The 26,069-nt window shown below is 41.5% G+C and overlaps 1 protein-coding gene across 4 annotated transcripts in view; it reads left to right on the plus strand.

Moving 5' to 3' along the window:
* The window catches only part of mrtfab (myocardin related transcription factor Ab), a 38,085-nt gene extending 12,648 nt beyond the window's left edge, over window positions 1-25,437 (plus strand). For 2 of the 4 annotated variants that reach the window (XM_086140328.1, XM_086140331.1), the window contains 17 exons: window positions 10,224-10,289; window positions 15,073-15,128; window positions 15,508-15,583; window positions 15,973-16,125; window positions 17,324-17,484; window positions 17,599-17,763; window positions 17,916-17,984; window positions 18,205-18,389; window positions 18,935-19,106; window positions 19,328-19,717; window positions 20,178-21,194; window positions 21,620-21,826; window positions 21,906-21,998; window positions 23,013-23,153; window positions 23,302-23,394; window positions 24,495-24,555; window positions 24,646-25,437. In XM_086140328.1, coding sequence (XP_085996454.1) covers window positions 10,224-10,289; window positions 15,073-15,128; window positions 15,508-15,583; window positions 15,973-16,125; window positions 17,324-17,484; window positions 17,599-17,763; window positions 17,916-17,984; window positions 18,205-18,389; window positions 18,935-19,106; window positions 19,328-19,717; window positions 20,178-21,194; window positions 21,620-21,826; window positions 21,906-21,998; window positions 23,013-23,153; window positions 23,302-23,394; window positions 24,495-24,555; window positions 24,646-25,205 — 3,665 coding nt within the window. In that variant the 3' untranslated portion in view covers window positions 25,206-25,437. Of the gene's footprint in view, window positions 1-5,302; window positions 5,582-10,223; window positions 10,290-15,072; window positions 15,129-15,507; window positions 15,584-15,972; window positions 16,126-17,323; window positions 17,485-17,598; window positions 17,764-17,915; window positions 17,985-18,204; window positions 18,390-18,934; window positions 19,107-19,327; window positions 19,718-20,177; window positions 21,195-21,619; window positions 21,827-21,905; window positions 21,999-23,012; window positions 23,154-23,301; window positions 23,395-24,494; window positions 24,556-24,645 lie in introns of those variants that run through there. The other 2 variants (XM_086140329.1, XM_086140330.1) reach the window with 2 other exon arrangements.
* Window positions 25,438-26,069: the final 632 nt, after the last annotated feature.

Below are 26,069 nucleotides of genomic sequence, written 5' to 3' on the forward strand. Positions count from 1 at the left end.
TGTTTTTCATCCAATGCTCCTGCTCCGAGAGATGCTGCTATTTCCCTCAGCAATATACAATGAGACCACAGTGTGACCGCTTTTTATTGACAAGACGTGACAAGGTGGAGGGTGCAACTGCAGGTCTGGCAACAAGGAAGCACTGACTATGTGTTAGTTTTCAGGGGTCTCGAGGAGCATTTTTGTTTGCCCACCACAAAACAAAATGCCATTCAGGGGCCTTTTTCTTTTCCCAGTGTTCTTTGTTAGGGTGTTGAAATGGCACAGATAGTACTCGGCATATAGTCCCCTCAACATTTTTTCCTGTACGCCTTAAAAGTCGAAAAAGGCTAAAAATCAATACGCACTTCACTAAACTATATCGAATCTCAATGAAATATTGAAGTCACAACTTAGCCGAATCCTTTTGCTATTTGCGAGAAAAAAGGGCACACTTAATACCCTAAATTAACATGAACATGGCATTGGATTTTCAGCATCTTTGGAAAATTATGTAAGTGCACACAGAGATTGAGGAAATTCTCGACTAGACATCTGTGTTTACGAGATTCATTTCTTAGCAATTTTCTCCTTTAGTTTCGGAAAAAAAAATGAAATCCCGTTGGAGCAGATGTGTCAACATGCCTCAAGGCTCTAAATTTTGAATGCTGATCCGGGTAACCATTCATTTTTAGATCATAAATATCATGGTTTGAAATGATGGCTGGGATCGGTTTGTTCCCTGTCATCGTGTAAAGTTCGCTATTGTACATTCTGTCTCTTGAAGCTTAGAATTGTGCTTGGGTGGTGTTTTTGCATTCTGCTTTTTGATAAACGTCACAAACTCCCAAAAAAAAGGCTTTGGCAAGTTTGTTTTTAGTTTGTCACACTGTCTCGTGTACAGTAGTTCAAGAGGATGACATAATCCTCATTAAATCTGTGCATTGTATAAACATATATACTCTTTCAAGCAGTAGGAGCTTTTTTAAATCTTAGACAAACAACACTGGATTCTACACGCGGTTGTGAAGTGAAAGTGCAGCAGTGGGTCAGCCAGAATTTTTTTTTTTTTATTTGATATCCTGAAAAGACTCGCCTGGATTCATTGCCAAGCACATGAGGAGACTGCTTACATGGGTCTGGTGGCAAGTTAACCTTTTCTTGTACAAACACAGAGTGAGTAGAGATGTGATTAAGTGCTGTCTTGCTTATAGCAAAGTTGACATTTGGCTTTAGTGCCAGATTCCACGTTCCTTTCTTCAGGATCACACACAGGGCCACCATGCATTCACCAGACTCCCCCAGTGTCCACTTTTGGTTCAAATATCAATAACTTTTCCTCTGGCTGTGTGTCCCTTTAGTTCAGTGATACTATTGGTTTGAATCGACACTTTGAAATACCAGGATTTATGTCAGAGTGAAGTCAAAGCCAAAAGCACACATTGATTGTAAATTCCACAGCAGAGCAGGTGGGGAAACCAGGAAATATGAGAAACTAACACCTTGTGTTTTTTCCTGATGGAATGTTAATGGTCGGTGTGACCTGGTTTAGATTGACACCATGCCTGCCTCGTTTTCCTTGCAGCGTTGTTATAGATATGTCCAAAAATATACATAATGGCATACTTGACATTATACTGTTTATTGAATTTCTTGATTTTTTTTTCAATTGTAATATGTTTTGCCGTGTAATGCAAGTTCAATGTTAATATATTTTTGGTTCCAGGACACTAATCCACTTTTAAGCTGCTCACTTCTGTACAGTAGTGTCCTGAAGTGAGTGTTGAAAAGTGTTGCCAGGTAAATACGGTCCATCTTCTCCTGTATTGCTGTTCACTGGCTGACAATAAACAATAAACCATAAACATCAACAGGTCAACTTCTGTAATCAGCAAGTCACTTATTGTGAGTTTGATTATAATTAACCATGTGTTCCATATACTGTAGGTTATTAGAAATCTAATTTCTTCCTTTCTAATATTTGAAATGATCTGTCTTTTTTATACAAATGATTTCATTATTTATTAGTTCAAGAATATTTTTATATCCATTTCCCCCATTTTAGAAAATGCAATATTTTTGGAATATTTAAATTATACTGAATAACATTTCAAATTATTTCTTTAGATGTCCCCATCAGTTTAATAGGTATATCAATAGTCAAGTATGATATGACTTTTGTAAGAAGTTGCAGTTGTTGACATTTGAAGCTGCCATAACACTGAAGCAAAAACATGCCGACCTTGATAAATGAAACTTTTTGTTTTTTTCCTGTCTTTACTGCCTTCAAGCTGGAAATGCCTTTGGTTTTTTTTTCTTTCTTTTTAAAATTTTACACAAGATTCCCAGATGTTCATGACATAGTGTCATGGTCACACTGATCACACACTGGGATGTGCTTGTGACATGGTCACACCCTCAAACACATCCCAGTTTCATGAATGTCAAATCTCAAAAACGCCCTTTTTTTGGCACTAACTTTACAATATAAAATGCTCAGCCTTACCATGAGTTCATAATGTTCTGCAAAAACAGATTTTTCTTTCACCATTTTTTGCACTTGCAACTGTCTTGGTTGCTGATCCTGTATCATTCTGCACCTTGTGTAAATTCTCAGATTCTATTGTTCCTCAATCTCCAAAATATGAAAGTATGTTTGAATAGTGAAGGAATTCATATTTGGTGCAGTCCTGTGAAAACCATTGCAGCTTTGTCTCACCTGTGATGATTATTCGCATTTAATGAAATTTTGGGGGGATTTATTTTTATGTATTTATTTTCAAGGTTCATTTCATTTGATTAACTACAGTGCAGTTATTCAACTCTAGCTTTTTTGACGGGGATTGGGCTTTAATTGGCGCAAGAAAAAAAAACAATCAAATTGAATTGGACTGCAAACCAAAAATTGTTTCATATCATTTAAAACCATTTATTCATACCCCTGGTGGTTCAGGTTGATCTGACCTGCTGGAAGCCGTGGGAGAGACTTTTCCAGCAATCTAGCCACCCAGAAGGAAGTCTTTTGACTCACTATTTCTGCACAAACATCATATTGTAATTATAGCCGTCCCACTTCTGAAAAACAAGTTGTTTTTTTTTTTTCCAAGTTTCAAAATTGTTTTTTAGTGACCGATTACAAAAGGGCAGATAATGATGTCCAAGGCCAGATAGTTTCACTGGAATGTTCTCAAAGCCAGAACTTTTACCAGTTTATTTCTCTTGCTAAAGGCCAACTTCACTGCCAAGTGTAGATGTTGTGACTATTATTCTGTTTTCCCAACAGAACCTCCGAACTCTTTCCCGAGGAACCGCCGAACTGATACAAAGTATGCATGTTGGTTTCCCTTCTAAGAATTAAGATTATCTGGCATGATATTTTTCTCTTTATTTCAACTTGTGGAAGAAATCGGTGAAGTAATCTGAGTATGCCTTTCACAAATTGGGGTCACAAAACGATAAAAAACACAAGAACTCCCCAGTCAAGCTAGTAAGAACAATAATCTAACAATACAGACACATGTGTGTGTTTGTTAACTTTTAAATCGTGTTCTTAGGTGCTCTCATCATTGCTATGTGTATATGAAATCACAATTTGTGATGGAGAAAAGTAATGTTGCGAGTAAGACATGGACCTTTCCTTTGTTAAGTGGAGATCAATTGGAATTCTGAGCCAGGGGGATGGAAATAAACAGACACGCAAGGCATGCGCCGTGTGCATGTTTATCATATGTGTGGGCTTCTGAGGTTAGCTCAACCTGCACAGCAACATTGTAATCCCAGAGAGTGTGGTCATCATGGTGTTTCCTGTCCAGACTGTGAATCAGAAGACTAGGTGGACTTTAACCATACACTCACGCTGAGTTATTGTAGACACCCCTTGACTGTTTGCTCAAGGTGTTGCCTCTGTGTTCTGGTGAACTTGGGCAGTGTGTGTCTGCTACAACAGACAGTCTGAGACAGTTTTTGCATTTTATACTCCAGCCTCAAGTACAAAATCACTATTTGCTTTTGTGTAATGTGTCACAAATGCTTTACTATTTATTATATTTTGTACTATACTTTTAAACCAAGACTTCAAGTTTGTGTCAATATGATTACTAGCCGCGATGTGTGCGCCTTCAATGTAACCTTAGCCTGTGAGTGCACAGGTGATACCATGCTGAATATAGCCCCCTAATGGCCAGCTGGCCATTCTATTTAAAACAGAGTGGGGGCAGGGGGGGTTCTGTGGTCAGGGACACCGTTTACCATCAGCATTCATCAGGAGAAGTTTGCTCGTGGAACTAGAATGCAAAAAATGAACCAAAAAAAAACGAGTATGGTCGGTCGGTCAACAAGATCAGCAGAAAAAGGCACCAAAAGCTGAGGTTCCTTCAGCTGCAGTCCCTGTATGTTTGCCGTCTTTCTCAAGGGCAGCCTGTTCAAACCTTGTCTCAAAATTGCAAGGATGTGTTCTTATCGGTGAATCGATCGATCAATCAATCACTGAGAGCAGTGTGCGTGGGATTCGTCACCGCATCAGATCCCCTCCAGCATCTCTGACTCAGGTTGATCATTCCTGATGATGTCATCACTGAAAATCCTCCCCGCTGTTTTCCGTTTCGAAATTTCATCATGATCTTTGGAAATTGGATTGTGTCATCGGGGGTGTTGAGAAAGAGTTAAAGAAGTGATTGTCTCATTGATGGTACTGTGATTTAAGGTGTGTTTATGTGTATGCTGCAGCCCCACTGCCCCCTCCAGCTTTTAGCAGTGAATGAATGTCAACAGCTGAGCAAGAGTGTGTGTGTGTGTGTGTGTGTGTGTGTGTGTGTGTGTGTGTGTGTGTGTGTGTGTGTGTGTGTGTGTGTGTGTGTGTGTGTGTGTGTGTGTGTAAGTGAGGGGGGGTAGAGACAGTGAGAGAGGAATACAGGAGGAGCTGCAAGGAGAGCAGTCTCACTGTTGAGCTCACTGCTGTTCTCTCTCGCTCGGCCACTGGCCCCTTTTCGGCGTCCTCCCTCAGTTATCCTGCTCCTTTTTATCCACAACTCGCCCCCTGGAGTTCCTTCACAGTCTCTCGGGGAAGACCTTCGCAGAGCAGCGCTGTCGTGACTTGCTGTCTGCTACTGGAATAGGAAGGACGACGCAAGGAACAGGAGAGAGTGTGAGACAGACCTATCGATTTACTCTTGATACAGGAGAGAGCGAGATATTGGACCAGAAGAGGAGAGGCTGTTGCAGCGGTTTCCCTTCTCTTTTTGCTTTTTTAAAAGGAGCGCCCACTGAAGCATCTGTGTCATGGTTTTTCTCCTGGAACAAGAGGACAGAACATCGAAGGGATAACCGTTGCACTTTTGTGAACGCGAGGAATTCTTTTGTGCTCTTCGTCTAAAACACTTGCCATCTAGAACTTGGGAAGAGGAGTTGCTGTTAGATGAGAAGTTCAATGTTTGCAATTACCTATCGCTAAAATCCAATCCATCCTCAATGATAATGCTGGACACCAACCATTGCCTGTCCTTTGAACCCTCCCCCTTGGACTCTCTTCCAATGGGTGAAGACATAGAGAAGGCAGGGCTGAAGATGGATCACGACAGAACTGTCTATCACAGCTTAAAAGAAGGTGGGCAACCCTGTGCTGCACAGTCAGTTGAGTCGCAAGACATTTGATATGACCAGTGTTTATGTGCCCAGTTGACATTCATGACAACACTTTATGACTTCATGTGAATAGTATCTAAAGTTTGACCAAAGATAAGTGTGACTGGCTCCTCATCAGGGAAGCAATTTCAAGGCAATTTTACAATTGATACCTCAGTTATGAATTAATTGAGTTCATGATGTCAAATTTTCCATTTGTATCTAAAGGCCTCTATTGACTTGCTTTCTGTCACACAGGTATAGGATTGGTGCTGGTCACCAAAATGCATTGTGTGTGTATGTTTGAGACGAACAAATGAGTAGAATGCCGACCCCCTTTTTAGTTTTTGGCTGAACTCGTTCAGGCGATATGACCGTGAATGTGTCTCTCTGATCAAGTTACGCCATGGATGCCGCCAATATTCTCATAAGGAGTGTTTACAATGGGCTCACTTGCCGAGGGCATAGCGTTTGTTTTACAGCTGTCGGTACCGATCAGACATGTAGTCCCGAGTCCAGTATGATGTCAGATTTTTAGGGATTCTTCGCTCCACATTGAGGTTCGGTAATGAAACCTTGACATACATCGTTTATCTGTAAATGTCATTGGGATCAGATGAGGAAGGATCGTTTTATTCCCGTAGGATATATTCTTTCAAGTGAAGTTTTCCTACCAAAGGCAGTGTCGTGCAATTTGCAGACCAGACTATGGGGTGTTTGTCCCTTTAGCAATACCAGCAGGATGACTTTGGTTTCAGGCAGCATATTGTGACTGGCAAGGCCCTGTCCTGCAGCCAGGTACTGCAGCATCTTGCTGTCTATCATCATTGGAGGTTAACGTCCAGCTTATTTTTCAATCTTGCTTTTTTTTCATCACTGCATGTGCTGTTGTATTTCTGGTTGTCTTTGTGTGTTAAGGCACATGTTATTAAGACACAAAAACATTGCACCCCTGAACTGCCATTCGGGGGGAGAAAAAAAAAATCTGCATCTGCACTTATGGAGTAGAATACTAACAGCCTTTCGAACAGAAAATCCAGTGCCAATGCCAGGACTAAGCTCTGTTTATGGTGTTTACAAGATGAGTGGTAGAGGGTACATTAGCAGGGTATGTGGCAGAATGATGATGCAGTTTTCTGCCTTATGCACCTATTCCTTCGCCGAGTGAAGGCCAGAAGCTCTCAGCGGTCCCCTGTGGGTTCCCTTGGACAGCGTGAGTGTTGCTTACTTGTGCCAAGGGTCTGGGTCTTTGGGGGCAGTGACAGTACTCAGACATGTTGAATCAGGTCTAATGACACATGAGCGCAGCAGGATTAGCCCAGTTGGCCACCAAGATTGTTAGTGAACTCACCTGACCTTTTGCTTCTTCCTATTGGATCCATCCCTGATCTAAAACCTCACACTTTGGCTTTTTCTTTCCCCTTTTTACAAAGGCTTGTTTTTCAGATGTTAAGCAAGAAATCGGATTAACAATCATTTACACTGGATATGAGCCAATACTGAAATTTGGAGAAGTACACAAAAAAACAAGAAGAAAGATGTTAGCTTGCTACAGGAACTATAGAATATCTTTGGTGCAGTTATTTTGTAGCTGTGAGAAAGTTGTGTTAAAATACTGAAGTGTTCCCCAACCATAATTCATGTTTCTGACTGATCAGTGACAGAAGATTTAATTAAAGCAGCAGAGACATAACATGTCGTGGTTTGATCTGGTTTTGTGTATCTTGAATACAAATTTCTGACATTTGTGGGCTGCAGTTTGCTTGAAATAAGGAAACGCTGTATCACAAGAACAATTTGATTTTTTTTTTTATTTATCAGTATTTTGTTGTATTTGAATAGAGATCTGGGAAATTGCATCATTCTTATATTTTTATACTGTAGACTGCAATATTTACTATTATTTCTTTTATATATCTTTTTACAGAAAAAAAAAGAATGCTGTCAGAACAAGCCAGCATTGAGCCATTGTTTTTTTTTTTTTTTTTTAAATAAACCATGGACATTCATTTTATATAACATGATAATGATTTAAGAATTCCTCTGTTGTTTTATAGCCAAATATTTAAATTATGGACAAAAACCGAAAAAGTGTGTTTGAAAATATATGTATAGTCTCTCTACATAAATAGTACATATTTATTTGTGTGAAAAGCCAGGTTTATTCTTATTTTTTTTTCTGCTTAAAATTTGTTCACAGTTTTCAGTACAACTCTCAGGTCAGGCGGCATCCAGGGAGGGTTACACAGAGCCATGTCTTTTACCACAATGTCAGGGGTACACTGTAGGCAAAGTGGATAAATTGTGGTTGCACATTGTCCAAGGCTTTGTTTAAAAGCTTTCTGCTGTCTTCCTTTCATTGCATTCCCTTGCTTCAAGTCTTTATGATTGCAGAGGCCAGTTTTGGCTGTGGCCTAGTATCCCAAATAAAACTGCCCTGCCTCTTTATCCTTTTTTCTTAAATTAACCATAATGGCCTCAAACCTGATTTGATCCCGATTCAGCTTTTCGTAGTTTGCATCATCAGTGATGACCTGTCAGACGCTCCAGGTCTGAATGAGAACATGTGTTCATGCTAAAGTTCAGGGAAGACGTTCGCACAGACCGATCTCATTAAATAAATTGTTGCACGATGATCTGTGTTATCCAGTAAATTTAGTTTATTTTAATATTTAGTAGGGAACTTTAAATAAACAAATCCTCTTTATATAATGCCATCTCATTGTTTTTCTACTTTGTTATCCACCCTCTGCTAGTATGACTGATTTGGAAACAACACTGAATTTCTTGTGTAGTTGCAACATCAGGGCAGGTTTCCATGCTCTGTTCTTTTACGACTTCTGCAAAAGATAAATGCTGGCTGAGTCTTGTGATCTAAGCAAAAGTAGTGTCTGACCAGTCCTGTGTGTGACATTACGATTGGTCGCTGAATATAAAGTTCAGTTACATCGGCGCCCAGTTCACTCATCATCAGAGAGCAGCTCGGGCAGAATCATTCAGTTACCCGAGTGTTGGCTCTCAGCCTGTATGTGTTTGTCCATGTTTGTGAGGATGTTAAGGGGGAAAGAGAAATGTCTAGGTGGGGTCAAGGGAGAGTGTAAGATTCTCTTTCCCAGAATAAACCCTTTCCCTGAAAGTACCAAGTGGCATAGCCCCTTACCCTACACCCGCCATGCATCACGACTCACTCAGCATGTGTGTGTGTGAACATTCTAATGTGTACATTTTCATGGAAACACGTGAGTATGCACAAGCTGCTGCACGTGTGTGTGCATATTTATATATATATATATATATATATATATATATGAGGTCTTCTGACTATGTTTAGATCTTTGTGTTTACATGAACGAATGCTAATTGACATGTTATTGCTGCGAGAGCAGAGCTTGTAGCGCAAGTCTGATCCTCAAAGATCCAGTGTGTGCACAGTGTGTGCAACCATAACGCAGGGGAGTTGGGATCACAGTTTGGTTGTTCGGAGCCGAGGGATGACAATTTCTTGACCGGGCTCACATTGAGGGCCCACATTAATCCACATGCTTCTGTAAAACTTGGATCGCTCGCCATAATAGAGGGTTTAAGATGGGAAGAGCTACGCAGGGCATCCAACCTGTGAGCCACTGTTTTTGAACAGGAATGATGTCACTTTGCTAGTAGGAAGGAACAGGTGCTGTTAGCCCCAAAACCAGGAAACAGACAGAAATATTTGGAAAGCCACAATGGTATGTTCGACTTCAAATGCGCATACCCTTTCTGCCAGGACAGCTGTTATATATATATAATTATATATATTTCTTTTTAAAATAGTTGTTGCTGTAATCATATTTTAATCTATTTCCTGTATTTTTTTTTTTCAATTACCAAATTCTCTGAAGTGAAGTTTTACAGAAAAAAGGGAGAAGCAAAAGTCTGTGTAACGCCCATATGGCATACTACTTTAACCAAATAGCACAAAGGAAGTGCAGTGTGATATCAGATAACATTGATCTCAGAAAAACAATCTTACCGCAAAAGTCTCTCTCCTGTCACTCCGCAATTCTGTGTTTGCTGCTTTTTAGGTGTTCAGTCGTCTGCACTTCTTCAAACTGAGTTGATTAAACGAAGGCTACTTGACATAACTTAAATTGACTACTTTTAAACCTTTGTTCTTTGGAATTGTCTTATCTTACATGCCCATAATATTATGAATCACGAATTATATTTATTTATGAATTTGGAAAGAAAAAAAAAAGGCAGCATCAATAAATATGGGATTCATTGTTTTGCGTTATGTAATATCTACTTCCTCCTTTCAGAATTATGGAATGAGTAGTGTGATTAATGTTGATGTTCCTTAAATCTAAATTGTAATGTTTGGAGTTACATATAAGCCTTTGCCATTTGTCAGCGTTGTTTTATCATTTACTCTTGATGTCTGATGATCGCTCGTGCATGTTGGTGTACACACCCCAATTCAAGTAGAGTTTTCAAAGAGGAAGTATTAAGTCAGCTGAAACCGCCCATTTTTTGGTTTGTAACAGGGGTCGAGTTGAAAGTGCTTGGTTTTAGAGAGGGTGTTCTTCATGTCAGTCCCATATTCATGTTCTTCTACTTTCTCCTTCACCTCTTCTGTCTCCATGCAGTCCTCCAGCTCAAACTCCAACAGAGACGCACACGAGAGGAACTGGTTAGCCAAGGGATCATGCCACGTAAGTGTCCTATATATTAATGACCTTGATACATCTTCAGCCGGCGGCTTTCTTGATTATATTACTCATTATTTGCACACTAGAGATAGATGAGCTGGTTTAGAGTTGCCCGGAGGTTTCTCCTCAAAGGTAATGTATGAAAATCCATGCAGACAACAATGCGCCTTTGAGCAGAGGTCAACATGTTAACTTTTTCCTGTAGCTGCAGCCTCAAATAGCACACTGGCAGAAAATTGATCGGACCGGTGTCTTAATACAAACACAGAGCTTCATGTGTCTGGTCGATTGCTTCACATTCCAAGTGGACATATACAGTAGCTTTCCTGGTTATACGCATCTACTTCTACCGATGTGGGGTCCTAAGTAATGTACCTCATCATTTTGCTTTCTGTTGCTCATTATAAATATCAGCAGCAAACTGCACATTGGCATGTATGAACAGATGCACTCTTCATTTGTTTCTTTTGCAAGAGTTTCTGCACTAGTTTTTATTATCTAATAGAGACAGCTTCCTCTTTTGTTTCTTCTTCCTGTTTCTGTCTTCCACGAATCGCAAGAGTCGCCCAGCTTATGAGTGTCTCACAGAATAAATGGAAACTTAATGATTTTCTTTTATCAACAACATGATGGAATAAAGGATCTTCACATGGATGATTTCTTGCTGTCAAGGTGACATGTATTAACTGTCCAAGTTTTAAGTGTCCAACAACTTTGACAAAATAACCCAAACCAAACTGCTTTTTTGTTTTGTTTTACTTTTTTTTCCAGATGCCATAGGCTTAGAGTTTGCTATATAGTATCGCTGCCATTGCATGATAGCAATATCCAAAGGTAGATCAATTATTTAGCATATCCGCTCCATCAAAATGCACTTAATAGCAACAGTGTGCCTTGGATACTTTAGCATGAAATAATTACGCTGTTGTTTTATGATGAAACATTTAGTAGTTACGGTAAATCTCCTTATATATTAAGGCCCAGTGCCACACTGTTGAACGGAAGAGGTACAATACTTGCTAAGATACCACTCTATCTAAATAGGGAGCAAAAGCTTAGGTGTAAGTCAACATTTGAGAGTCATTCAATAACGTTTCTTCAACATTGGACGGTCCACACAGCCGTGCTACTGACTTGAGCTTAATTACACAGTAAATACACAGGCTCCGTAGTTGTCAAGGCCCCTGCTGTATTATTGAACTGTAAGGATCACATGAATTGCTCAAAGAGCATGGAAAGCAAAGGAGGACGAGACCAATGGCATGATAATCAAGTTCACGATAAGGTGGGTTGTGGAGGCATGTAAGCTGGTCTCTGGTGTGAAACCTCTTGAGTTGTTAGTTCCTGTCACAGTGCAACAACGACCTGTAGGGTTTTTTGGTTCCTTTCTCTATTTTCGTCTCTTCTCGAATTTTGTCTGATCCTAGACCCTATACAGACGAGACCCGAACATGTGTCCTGAGTAATGGAAAGCTGTCAGAACATTTGTTTGGCAGCGTTGGTGCTGATCAGATCTATCTCCCTGCCTCTTTATGCACTTCACAAATGACTTAATGACTAAATGCTGTTGATGTTGAGTAATGCCTCTATATAACAGTTTAATATTAACACATCTGGCTTACGCCATGATGTGGGAATGGTTTTGAGTGTGTTCTGACAGCTGCCTATTACCAGAATGCATCTCAGTACCAGGACTGTCCAGGCCCTCCTTTCTGTGCTTACACCTCATTAGGTCTGAATGACGAAGACTTCTGTGAAATTGTGCCCATGCTTGTCTTTTTCTGAGCAATAGAAAAAGACAAAAATATTAAAGAGGAATAATACATCCTAATTTCGCTTCTAAAAATATGACAGAAGCTGACTGTGTTAAGTTTAAACACCAAACCTCAATTACAAAATTTTCACCACCATCATGTTAACATCTTCTTCTTCTGCTTTCGTTTTTTCCCTTTAGGGGAACGTCAACCTCCATCTAACCCTTTAACCACCATCATGTTATGTATTATCTTATTATTGTCTTCCATGTTAGATCTCTAGATTTGAGTCAACCAATAATTTACCATCCATCCTGCAGTCATCTTTCATCTCTTCTTTCATCAATTGTTTTAAAGTTGATAGAATTAGGTTTCTGAAATTGGAGCTGTCTTTTTTGTGTATTTAGTAACTTCTTTATTGGTGCAGGAAATGCACCATTTGACTTGGCAGGTATATTTTATATTTCAGTTAGCATCTATCCATCCATTCTCAGTGTCACTCATCCTGCTCAAAGACCTGGGACCAGTTCAAGTTGACATTGTGCAAGAGGCAGTCTATACTCTGAATCTGGTCCATCAAAGAATGGCGTAATGGTTAACTACATAAATTACAGAGGTAGCATCAGTACTGTGATACTTTTTTTTTATTGACAAGAAATGACGATAAAAGTAACATTTACGAGGGATAACTTTGCAAGTTGAGTGGATTCATTTTTAAGTAACTGACAGTTATAGGTCAGTCAGTAAAAGGCTTAACCACCACCCACCCATGCGTGCGCACAGAAACACACACTCACACACCAGCATTGGAGTGTATTCCCAACTGATGTGACTGCCACACATTGACATTACTTAGCTGTTAGCTGTTCATGGCTTTGTGGCATGAAATTGTCATTCCCCAGTTATTTTGTTTCGTTCGATTAGTGACAGGATGAGACGAGCTGTTTTTGCAATTGGAGTTATGAGGCTGACAATTTTGTTATATCCCAAGTGGTATGTAGGGCTTTTCTAAACGTCAAAGGCTGTGACATGGGGAGTGCATCCCACCCCCAGCCAGTCATCTGTGGCACAGTCGTCACCAACTGTAGTGTCTGCACTCACATGCCAGTGGCAGGGATTTCACCAGCTCTTGACCAATCAGGACGGTTGTGTTACATCATTGTTACCACTACTCTGCTCCCAATATCCTTCCCCAAAATGAAAGTGGCCATTTTTTTCTTTCTTGTTTGTTTTCTGAACGTTTGCTGGGACATCAGAAAACATAGGGTTAAGGCCCTGAGTCACAATTAATTGATGAATTATTGTTAAGAAATTAAAGGGTCTGAAATATTATTATATATTTACTATTATTATTATTATTATTATTATTATTATATTTTTTTCATATGGAATATATGCTTTGTGCGCTTGTTAATTGCAAACACACAAAGCTGTGGCAATTGGAAATTCTGGAAAATGTATTTTATTATTTTTAAACTCCTTATTACAAGAGCCTGCCCAAAATATTTCTCAAAATCTGCTACATGCACACAGGCTCACTCTCACACATGCACATTTGCTTTACAGCTGCTGCATAAATCACGTCTTTGCAACCAGTTTAATGGCAACATTCTAAAAAGGTGAAAGTAATTCTTTTTCTTTTTCCAGAAAAATTCAGACGAAGGATTGGGCCTTCGTGTCGAAAGGACACTGAGAGACTTGAGACTGCAGGCTTTCTGTCCGTGTACTGCATCTTAGGCCAGTGTGACAAATAGGGAAGGGTGTGTGTTTGTGTGCATGGTGAGAAAAACACAGTGAGCATTTTTTGCTGCTGCAGTCTGAAACGTAACCGTTTTGGATCAATAAGCGAGACCTCTGCTGTGTACAGACCATTTGGAGGAAAAGATAATAAAAAACACCAGTGAAGAAGCTTTAACAGCTTCAAAAACTTCAGCACGCTGTTATTGTAATTAACCAATTCCTTTAATTATTTATCGTTTTAGTGTCAAGAATAGTGGAATTACACTCATATGTGATCACATATGAACCCCAGCCACAGCCTTTTATGTAACACAAACAGATGGCCTTTTAAAATGCATTGCATTGTGAATATGTTTTTTTTTCCCTCTTCTTGGTCAAGTTTATTCATTACAGTGATATATTCAACTGTACTGATTAATTTGGGACCAGACATGTGTGTCTGGAAGTCTGCAGGGCTTGTCATGGTGTGTATTCATGTCAGACAGGAGTTGGAGTCCTCTCATAAATGGGTCAGTGTTGGAGGTTGGAGATTCACTGAAATAATCATCAGTGTGTTTTTACATTAATTGATTGCAAAGATGTTAGGTCATCTGACCGAGCCATCTTTGGTTAACGCCAATTGAGGGACAATAACAACAGTTGTTAAAATGGTGTTTCCTGGCTCACATGTTTAATTTCAGGGTAATCAGCATTGAAAACAATAGCGAATTCATCTCCACCTCCAGCACTTGCTGGAGCTTTAATGTTAAGGCTAGCAGAAACATTAGCAAATTTGCAATAAAAGAGGGTTCCTACACTGTTGAGACATTTTGCTTTACCACATTCAAACCGCCAAAAATTTTCAGCGGTGTAGGTGTGAGCAGCGCAGCTAGTCTCTAAATGTTTGTTTTCCCACAACCATCTTGTTTTAACAATACAAATGATGTCCCGGCATGTAAAGATAGTGTATCGCTGTTAAACAACAGGAATTACATGTAAACACAACAGACTCTACATCTTGAGGTAGCTGTTCCACTCTTCCAGGTGCTCTGTTTGTACAGAAGTTGACCTAGTGTGCTGATTTATGCCAATGAATTGAGCAAACATTCTGCCCTCCTATTTCATGTCCATGGATTTTTTTCAATTTTTTTCATTCATTTATTTATTTTTAGAGTAATCCAGCATTCTCTGGTCATTGTCTCTGGGGTCAGAGTAGTATCAAAATTCTTATCAATGTTGTATGTTTTAAATTTTTTTATTTATTTATTTATTTTTATTTTCTAATTTCCCCTTTAATCCTTCTCTTGACGCAGCACTGAAGAGCCCCGCAGCTTTTCACGAACAACGGCGGAGTCTGGAGCGAGCCAGAGTGAGTCCCTTTTCAGAATTTGAGAGTTAAGGACAAACCATAATAAGAGGCACATAGCACAGCACAACCTCCCTTACATGCTGTGATACAGTAACATATGTCCTAAAGGTTGAACTGTTCCATTCAACTAACAGATGTCACTTAAAGTTACCAGAGAATAGCAACAATCATTTCTTTAGACGTATTACCTAGAGCTGTGCATAGCTTTTATACACAACTTGATTTTTGTGGCTCTGCTTCAACGTTAACAAGAATTAAAAAAGCACACACAAAAAAAAAAAAAAAAAACGGAAAACCCCATGATGTGCATTCCCTTTCTTTTCTGTAGCTGACATTGATTTTCTTTTCCTGCCACTGACTGCCTCTGTTTTGTGCCTAGACTGAAGACTACCTGAAGAGGAAGATCCGTAGTCGTCCAGAACGCTCCGAGCTGGTCAGGATGCACATTCTGGAGGGTGAGGGTTTTTTTTCTTCTTCTTCTTTTCATTCAAAACACAATTTAATGGTAATGATAATACCTATTATTGCCAAGTGCTGTGATAAAAGTGATCCTACTCCAAGTGATATCTTCACAGATAGCATGAATGTGAAACTTAAAATAACTGAACTGCACCTTAAACAGAAAAGGAACCAAATTCTATGAAAACACTGAAAAATGTCATACATCTGGCTCTCCATCAATGCCAACTTAATCTCATATTTGCTCAATAACACCACACAAGCCACTGAAAGATGCTGTATAGGTGCTTCTTTGTGTGCAAACCTGGTGCTGTCTCATCTTCGCTGGGCATCTGTGCGTAACTGCATGTCAAAATGTTTGTCCGCCCCGCTGATTCCCCTGCAGAGACATCAGCAGAGCCCTCCCTCCAGGCCAAGCAACTGCAGCTGAAGAGGGCCCGGCTAGCCGACGACCTCAATGACAAGATCTCTCACAGACCAGGTCCCATCGAGTTGGTTCACAAGAACATTCTGTCCGTCGACTGCCACTCACCACTGGGTAAATACACTTTTGGACACTTAGTGTAGCTGGGGTATTAATAGAGGACAACAAATAAGTTCAATGTGAACACTTAGGCAGGTACTTAACATATTAATCATAGACAGGCACAAAATTTTGAATATTAGACGAAAAATATTTGATCCTTTACACATGGAGATATACTTTCTACCCCCCTCTCTATCTCAGCAAACATTCACAAGAATACCTCTTGAGTTTATTAAGCATTCATTAATGTTTGTCAAGGTTCTCCAGCATCCAGGTCGTACCGCTTTACAAACCTCAAGATTTGGCCACTTTAGTTGTGTCGAGTTTATCCTCCCTAAAGTTAGCCATCAGGTTCTATTCCCTGAATTACTTTATCTAGTTATATGTCAAAGCACATTGTCTGACAGACTGACTGCTAGCATTGGGATTAGATTGTACTTTGTTTTCATAAATGATCCACACTTCACTGTCATGGACACCTGGAGCCTGCGAACTGTATTTCTCAAATATCTCAACGCCTCAGGTGAAACCTTCGCTCAGAAATCAAACAACTGCTTGACCTTCACATTAGAAGAAGCCTCTTTATTCTATAATATCAATAACATGGTTCCAGTATCTTCAGCTCAACTTTTTACAAATTTAATCCCCTCTTATGGCACATTTACTGGAAAGAAAAATAAAAAAAAAAAAAAACACCCCCAAAGTTTAAAAGCAATTGTGCCATTTTCACAATTTCCACTAGTGTTTTATGTATCATTCTTACTAACCAACTTGACAAGCACCACATGAATATGCTGTCGTCAATTGTATTGGGGAGGAAATGGCCTTTAAATCTGCTCACCTCTGTAACTCAGTTGCTAGTGTGCTGCTGACCTTGTATGCTGTTTTCCCACATGGTTCGTGCCTTAACTCTGTCGTGTAGAAACATACAAGATTTTCGAACACGGCTTTGTGGCCTGTAGCAATACATTACACAAACGTACACGTTTTTGCAATGAGGTTTTGACATACTCCTGTTTTGAAATGCCTTAGGTCATTACCTCCCCAACCCCTTTAACTATTAGTCATTTCCTCTTAGAAATATTTTATTTCAAGTTTCAAGAATATAATTAAGTAGTCTTGTACTACAATTATTCGTAATTCATATGATTCACATGTTTTCCCATTCGGGAAATTATTTCATTAAGAAGTCTTTTATAATCTCTCATAGATTCTCAACAGGGAGGCGGTGAAAGCTCATCTTTAGATGAGGACAGCAGTGATGCGCTGTCACCGGACCAGCTGACCAATCACTACTCTCCCCTGAGTGCGGTCCCGCAGCTGTCCCCGTCAGATGTGCTCACACGGAATGGGGACATGTCCCCTACACAGGTACAGTCGTAAACAGGTGGCTTGAACTGTATTAAATGGCACACAACTTTATGGTTGAAAAAAAAAATGCCATTTTATGATACCTCCTCAAACAGAAAAATTATCTTTTCGCAGTTCCTCACTCAGCCGCCTCAACCACCTCCTCCTCCACCACCTCCTCCTCCACCACCACCATCTGCTCCCCAGGTTAATGGGTCAGACTCCTCCCCATCCCAAAAAATGACAAATGGGACAGCAGGATCTGCTGCAATGTCCCGCACAGCTTCTGGACAACTCAAGGTGCAGAGATGCTTGACATTTTTCCCAAAGAGACAGTCTATGATCATCAGCTTATAGGAGTTGTGTTAGATCTTCATTGCTCTTAATAAAGCAGCGGCAGTATTCTAATGCTCCCTCATCTCCCCGTTTACTTAATCTGTTTCTATCTGCAGTCTCAGGCTAAGTCCAGTTCAGACCGTCCTCCACACAGACCCAAGAAACCAAAGGACAGCAAACCCAAGGTCAGTGAGTACTTCATTTCGTTTACACCCTAGAGCTGCACCGCTAACTGGGCATGATCAAATAAACGTAACAAATAGACATAAACAAAACCTAATTGAAAAAACATTAAAAGTTACATGTGACGAGAAGTAACTGGCAAGAAAAGGGGTGTCACACGCTGATTGTTGCTGTAAGTGTTGAAGTTGCTGCCGTTTAACGTTCCGTGTCGTCCCAATAAAGGTGAAAAAGCTGAAGTACCACCAGTACATCCCTCCTGATCAGAAAGCAGACAAGGAGCGGCCACCTCAGATGGACTCGTCCTATGCGAAGCTCCTCTACCAGCAGCAGCTCTTCCTGCAGCTGCAGATTCTCCATCAGCAACAGCAGCACTACAATTACCACACCATCCTGCCCGCCCCTCCCAAGTGAGTATGCAGCATATTTGTCTTCAGTGTATATGTAAAGACCCATTGGGTTTTTTTTTTGTTTTGTTTTGTTTTTTTATAGGTAAGACTTTATTGAGTTTCACAAATAAGTGCCAGCCCTTTTCTTCTTCCTCATATCGAACCAATAGCCCCTTTTTTTTTGTATCTTTCATTATTGCACTGCTGCCTGCAGGCAGTTTTCGGTATGACTTCCTGTCTTCCCCCAGCCCTTCTGGTTTGGTGTGTCACTTCCCCACTGGTGGTTTTAGAGTGAGTCTATAGAGGCCAGAACACCAGGCAGAAGCAAAGTTGTTTAAATTACAGAGCAAATGTGTCTTGCAAGCTTGGGTTATGGCCCTAATGCAGATGTTACCACTTTGGCTTTAAGCGTTAGTGCAGACTTGTAGCCAAGAAGAAACAAAATTTCATAAATACAGGTCTGATGAAAGCAATAATACTCGCCTGATATCGCTTTGGTATTGCATTTGCATGAAACAAAATATGGCCTTGAACACAGGACATCCTGCTCTTTTCCCTTTCCTTAGGCCATCAACAGAGCAGCCCACCTCAACCACATCTGGCCCTTCACCCTCCCGCAGTGTTTCCACAACAACCACTGCAGCGCCGTCCGGTCAGAATGGGACAGCCCGTCAGAGCCAATCTGCAGTGGGAGGAGCCAAACCCAGCACTTTGCCAGCCAACCTCGATGAATTCAAAGTAAATTCCCGTTTTATTTCAAAGCAGGCGTTGAAAGTTAAAGTCTGAGCGCCAGGTCAATTTTGATGATTTCAAAAAAACTGAAGTTCCTCAGGCGATCATTTTCGCTTTGCATATGCCTTTTGACAAGATGCTTGACACTTACCTGCCACGCTCATTTTTTCTCTCACTCTGAATCAAGGCCCCCTCTCTGACGATCTTTGCGGTTACTCTTTCTGTAGGTGGCTGAGTTGAAACAGGAACTAAAACTCCGTGGATTAACCGTGTCAGGAACCAAAAATGATCTAATTGAGAGGCTCCGCAACTACCAAGTACAAAATGGAGGTGCCGTCTTTACGGTTTTGAAGAATGGTGGATCACAGGGCCTCCAGCAGACCGTCGGGAACATAACAACCTCCTCACCAACCACAACCACCAGCTCTGACCATCAGTCAGGAGAGGTTGGCTTTAAGTTAGATCTGTCCTCGATGGCTCAGGTCGTCCCAGGCCGAGTCATGCGTTTCGGCAGCACCAACTCCAGCCCGCCAGTATCACCCACCCCATCGGAGCGGTCACTAGCCGGGCTGAGTCCAGATGAAACCAGCTGTAACGGAGACATGTTCGGAGAGATGGTGAGACCCATGCCTTGCTGAAACATACGTCCACGTTTGTCGTCTGTTGGACCGTATGTGCAATAATTCCGTTGTCTTCTGTGCGATGACCATTTCTTGTGCAAATAACCCTGATTTATACACATAAATAATACTTGTAATCATATACATGTACTTGTAAATACACATGTCTGTACTGTGCGTCACATATATTTTTACATACCGTTAACTTTATTTTTATTTTTTCATTTTGGTCTCTTCCGCTGTATTTATTTTTATGTTTATTCTTTATTATTTCTATTATTCTCATTTCTTATATCTTTCGCTATTCTTTATTTTTATACATCTTTTTTTTTTATTTAGTTTTACTTTGATTCTTCTTCACTTTATTCTGTGAGCAGGAGCTGCTTTCAACAAAAGCAATTTAGGGATCAATCAAGTATTCTGATTTTTCACACCCTTTTACTCTGTCATTGTTTAGGTGAGCTCTCCCTTGACACAGCTGACCCTCCAACACTCTCCTCATCAGCCATCCAATATCCCTTCAGCCTCCCAGGCACTCTGTAAGGTCAAAGAGGAAGCACCGAGCCCCTGCAGCTTCTCCAGGCCTTCTTCGAATTCAGTTCAGCCTTCAGAGTCTCTCTCTGGTGTAGCGATGGATACATCCGGCATGGACAAAGACCAGATGCTTCAAGAGAAGGACAAACAGATTGAAGAACTTACCAGAATGCTGAAGCAAAAGCAAAGGCAAGTGGAGACTCTCAGGTTCCAGCTGGAGCAGGGCAAGATGGGCAGCGGCCTGGTGTTGGAGAAGGAAGGAAATGAGAAAGGTAGAACGTCAACCCCGGAGGTTAAGCAACCGACACAGATAAAAGCCTCGGCAATCCAGCCTCCCGTGCTCCCCAATGGCCACGTGGTGAAGGTGAAGCTGGAGCCTGAAACCGAGGAAGGCATGGAGGGGGTAACAGAGGATGCTCAGACAAAGAAGACGGCCCAGCCAACACAGTGCTCTCAAGAGACTCTGCTCAGGCTGCAGCAAATCAACCGGCTGCAAGGCCAACAAGCCGAGCAGCAGAAGCAGCATCACATTCCGGTCCTGCAGCAGAAAGTGTCCGAGACGAAGCCGAACCCTCAAAAACAGCAACAGCAAAAGAAGGATGCTCAGATCCTGCTCCAGCAGCAGCAGCAGCTGCAGCAGCTCATCATACAGCAAACCCAGCAGAAGCAGCTCCAGGCCCAACAGAAGTTAGCTCAGCAGAAATTGGCCCAGCAGAAACTCACTCAGCAGAAACTGGCACAGCAGAAACAAACTCAAGCGCAGGTCCCTGCTCAGCAGCCGAAGCAGTTTCAGCTGCAGATCCAAAACCAGACAGTAGCGACTCAGAAGCCTGCCGTGAACCAAAGCCAGCAAAAGAAGCAGCAGAAGGCTCAAAATAGGCAGCAGCAGAAATTACAGAAACCACAGACTCAGCTGACGGCAGCAGTCACCACACAACAGGTAAAAACCTCAGCTAATCTGACTTTTATTGTTACCAAGGATGTACCTATCCAAAGTTTGTATACACAGAAGCCATTTCCTCAGTGCATTTACCCAGTATTTTCAAATATTGCAACATCTTATCTCCTCATTGTATAAATGTACAAAAAACAGGTCATTCCACCTCTGATCTGGCAGCTCTGTGTCTGAATCTATATAAAAGGACAGACAGGAGGGTGAGACATCACATTATAATGAGCAAAGTTGATGTGTTTACACCTGGTCCTTGATCTTTCACCATCTCTGCGTTGCTCCATGTGAGGCGCCCTAGCGAAAAACCACAGGCACACACATAAACGCTAATACCTGGGTCATACCAACTGTGATTTAAGCGTGTATAGAAGTGCTGTAATCTACAAGAGAAATTTCACTCCGTATGTTTCCAGGTGACCCCAGTTTTCATCAACCAACAAAACAGCCCTCAGATCAACACTCAGGCCATTTCACTAGACATGCTCAAGACCAACGGAACACCAACACTGGTCACCGACAGCAACGGCAACCACTACTTGATAGCGCTCACCGGTCACACTGCAGACGGACAGAGCCGAGCGTCCACGTTGGCCAAAACCAATGGACGCATCACACTGAAGGTGGTGAGAATTTTCTTATATCCATACTTCAACTGCTTCAGGACAGAAATCCTCATCCCTCCGTCTGTATTTTTTACAGAGACTACAGTCGACCCCGAGCAAACTCCCAAGCGGTGACAGACAGTCAAAGGAGCAGAAGGAGGCTGAGCCCATGAGCGAGCCTATCAAAAAGGTCTGATGGAGTCTTTATATGTAATTCACCTGACTCATAATGTTGTTTTATTGCTGATAAGATGTATCCAAAAGATAGGCATCCAGTTGTGAAATGTATAAACAGGAAGCTAGAGACATTTCATCAATTTGTCCAACACGATCTGGAGTGACATATCTCGATAGCAAAGCAAAGAACTGATGTCTAAATTTTGGGCAGATATTTATGCCATAATCCACATTAGATTGCTAGCAAATTTGCATATCCAACCTGCTTACTGCATTTTGGCTAAAGCATCTGCAGCAAATAATAACAGATTTGCGGAACAAAAGCAATTTGACAATAGTTGTATTGGTGTTTTCCGCCACTAGATGTCACCACTAACGAGTGTAAATGAAATTAACAAGTAACTGTACACTGATTTCGCAAAATAGGCCTCATCAATCAAATATTGTGCTCATCCATTTAACATCTGTACCTTTTTCTGATTATCTATAAAAGAGAAGAAATAATAATCACCAATTGTTGTCATGATAATGTTTGAAATAACATCCCAAATAAATGATAGCTCTAGTTTAGAGTATACCAGACATCTTAGCACTTGGACCGCACTTGAAGTTGTCTGCTTTAAGTGTGGAAGAGCACAGATTCTGTATTCAGTGCTTAAGGCAAGGCCTCCACTCCACATTTTTTGAAAAAAGCTCCTCAGTGGTGTGCGGTGCAAAATCGTCATTGGACTTTTACATCCCCTTCTTTTCGTAGAATAAGTTTCTTTTCTCAGTATACATCTAAGAGGAAATTTCCTCTTGGCCTGTGTGTGTCAAGTGACTAGTGTCACACTTGCAGTTCCACATTTTGGCAACTCTAAAAACCTGCATTAACATTGTTCCCCTTGTGGCCAGCTTACCTACAAGAAAGAACATACTATTAAGACATATGTACCCGTATGCTAATGTCTGAATCACATTATAGGTTTGGGGAACAAACTGCCCGTGAGTGTTTTTGTTTGGCTTCTCAATGTGTTTTCTGGCTCAGGGACAAAAGACGGCGCTGCACTTGGATACAAATGGCGTTCCTCCGCCGAGCACGCCGGCCACAGCTCCGCCCAGTCTGCAGCCGTTCTTCGATGACGTGCCGGACAGCGAAAGCCAAAGCAACATAATCCCGTCCCCGAAGGTAATCCCTTTCACATCGTCGCCGAGACTTTCCGTCATCATTTCACCCCTGCTGTTCGGTCTTCCCCCAGAGGCCTTGACCTCACTGACCTTCTCTCCTTGTTTCTTCTCTCTTTTCATTTCATCACCTCATCACTCCACGCGAGCAGACAGAGCAGGTGTGTTGGCCTTATGACCGGCACACACTGTTTACCCCTCCGTCTCCCAAACCCAACACTTCCCTCCCTCCTCAGCGCTCCAAAGTATGTCCTTTCTTTACAATAGTGCTCTGTCCCATTTTCCTCATCCCTAGTCATTGTGCTGTTTGTAATGCATTCAGGATTCACATAGGGTGTCTTTTTTTCCTTTAGTTTTTGCTTTTTTTGTGTTTTTAGTCTGCAGTACTTGCCCTACAATTTATGTGAGTCATAAGGCTTCCTTAATGAACAACGGCTAATACCAGAATGTAGTATATGAATACCAGAATGTAGCATATGCAAATTTGCTGGGAAGAAGTACTCTCTAAATTTATGACTCCCTAAAAGACAAGAAAACAACAAAATAAAGTAACTACAAAGTCATTGTTTTGATAACATTTTCAAATGAAAACTTGCAATCAATATGTTTCATTTTTTGAGCAGGGCAAAAAAAAGGTTTAAAATATCAAATATGGTGTGAGTGTAATATCTTGGACTTACTTTGATATCACATATTGTGACGCATATTTAAACTTTTTTTTAAAATCAATGAAGTTATGACTGGTAAAATCACATGAAAACCAAAAATAAAAATTGGCCATTAATTTAAATTTTTAAAAGTAGGCAAGGGATTAAGTCACAGCAGATGATTTCAAATTGGGAATACTTTTTTTTTTCATTACAAGATGTTTTGTATTTCAAAAGCTATTATCAATGATAACAGTAATACCGTGTCAGACTTTGAATGTTCTTCTTGCAATTGTCTGGACCAAATACCAGGATTAGAGTCGGATTATGAGCTGACCTTGCACCATATTTTGTTGACTGCATCTCCAAGAGGACATTCAAAAAGACTGAAACTCTTCTCCGCATCTTGTTAGTACAAACAAATATATACGGCAAGATGAAGTGTGTAGCAGCTTAGTGTCAGGGTACATGATAAGGGACACACAAAACAGTATCACATAAGTCATAAGCTAATTTTGTGCTTATTGATGCAGGATTGAACTGTGGCCATTGATGATATTTATGAACCGTTTCAAAGATTTTCCTTTTCGATTGCTGGTTCTTGCAATTTGAAAGTCATTGAAATCCTCTTCAGCCATGCATTTGTGTTTGTACGTTGTCTCATTAGCAAATAGATAATTTTGGGTCTTTTTCTGCAGGGGAATGGCATGTCCAACCAGCAAATGGACGACCTGTTTGACATCCTGCTGAAGAGCGGAGGTATGAAAGGCTTTTGCAAGTAGCTGATTTAAAGATGTTCCTCTCATGTGTTAATGGAGTTTTTCTGACTTTTCCCTGTCCATTCTCTAGAAATCTCCAGTTTCAAGGCCAATCCAGACCCTTCCCTAGCCCCACTCCACTCTGACCCACCCTCCCCGTCCTCTCCCATCTCCCCACTCCACCTCTCCCCTCCGACCCCCCAACCTCCCATCGTGGAGCCCTGTACAGGCAGCGGACGCTTGGAAGACTTCCTCGAGAGCACCACCGGTACCCCACTGCTCGGAGTGGAGCCGGACGGCGGCCTGACGCTGATCGATGACCTCCACAGCCAGATGCTGAGCACGGCCAGCATCCTGGAACACCCTCCCTCCCCCATGGACACGTCCGACCTGGGCTTCTCCCCTCACTCCCCCGGGTTGGACTTCGGTGACCCCACACTGGACAGCATGGACTGGTTAGACATCTCCATGGTGGGTGGCGGAGGGACCAGCTGCAGCGAGGGAGGTAGAGGAGGAGGACAAGGGGCTGCGGGGGAAGGAGACGGAGGGACAAGCCTGACGCCGCTAGTGCCACACACTCCAGCAAGCGTCTTCTCTGCAGATTTTCTGGACAGCACGGACTTACAGCTGCACTGGGAGTCGTGCCTGTAGCCCGGCACACACACTCGCCCACACTGTGCACAGGCTCCTCGTTTATTTCATGCACAAACAAATACCTTCTATATGCTGTCTCTATCACTGCTGGGGCTACTGGCACATGCAAAATACACACACACACACACACACACACACACACACACACACACACACACACTTTCCCTGTCTATCACTGGCTGTTACTTTATGCAGGATGAGGTGAAATGAGCAAGAAACAGAAATGAATTTCATAGAAATGACTTTGTGGAACTGAAGTGGTCTTAAAGTTATCTTTGAATTGCAATTCACTGGGGATTCACGCCGCAGACGTATCACACTCAAAATCCCATTTTCTGTGTTCTGATCTGCACGAACCAGGTGAGAGCGAATCAGCAGGCCCTCGTAGATCACAGCATCGTTTCAACCCTCGGAAAGTGGCTGAGCAGGTTAGAGTCGGGGGGGGGGGCGGGGCGTCAACAAGGGTGAGACAGCATAACGTGTGTGTCAGTGCCTCCTTAACTTTGCACTTATGCTGAGTCTGATTGGTTTTAAGGTGGGTGTCCAGGGCCGATGACGGAATCTTTGCACCGTCTGTTGAGGCAAAGCGAAGGCCGTCACGTTGCATAATTTAGCAGCCGATCCATTCATGCCATTCATGGTGTGAAAAAGAAAGGCAGCTGTCAGTGGCTTCCTCGCCTCACTGTGGCAACCCTGGACCCCGCCCACACTAGTCACAAACACAACCATCATTGGTTGGCAGTTGCTGTTGAAATGAACCATATCAGTGGCAACAGTTTTAATTGAAGCCTCATTGGAGGTTGCGTATTATTGGTAACATTATGGTAGACCACTATGTATTGCTGTATATGGGGTGTATAT

The sequence above is a fragment of the Fistularia commersonii genome, chromosome 33 (assembly GCF_037954325.1).
Source record: "Fistularia commersonii isolate RoL2024-O1a breed Wild chromosome 33, RoL_Fcom_v1.0, whole genome shotgun sequence".
In the NCBI taxonomy this organism is placed as follows: Eukaryota; Metazoa; Chordata; class Actinopteri; order Syngnathiformes; family Fistulariidae; genus Fistularia; species Fistularia commersonii.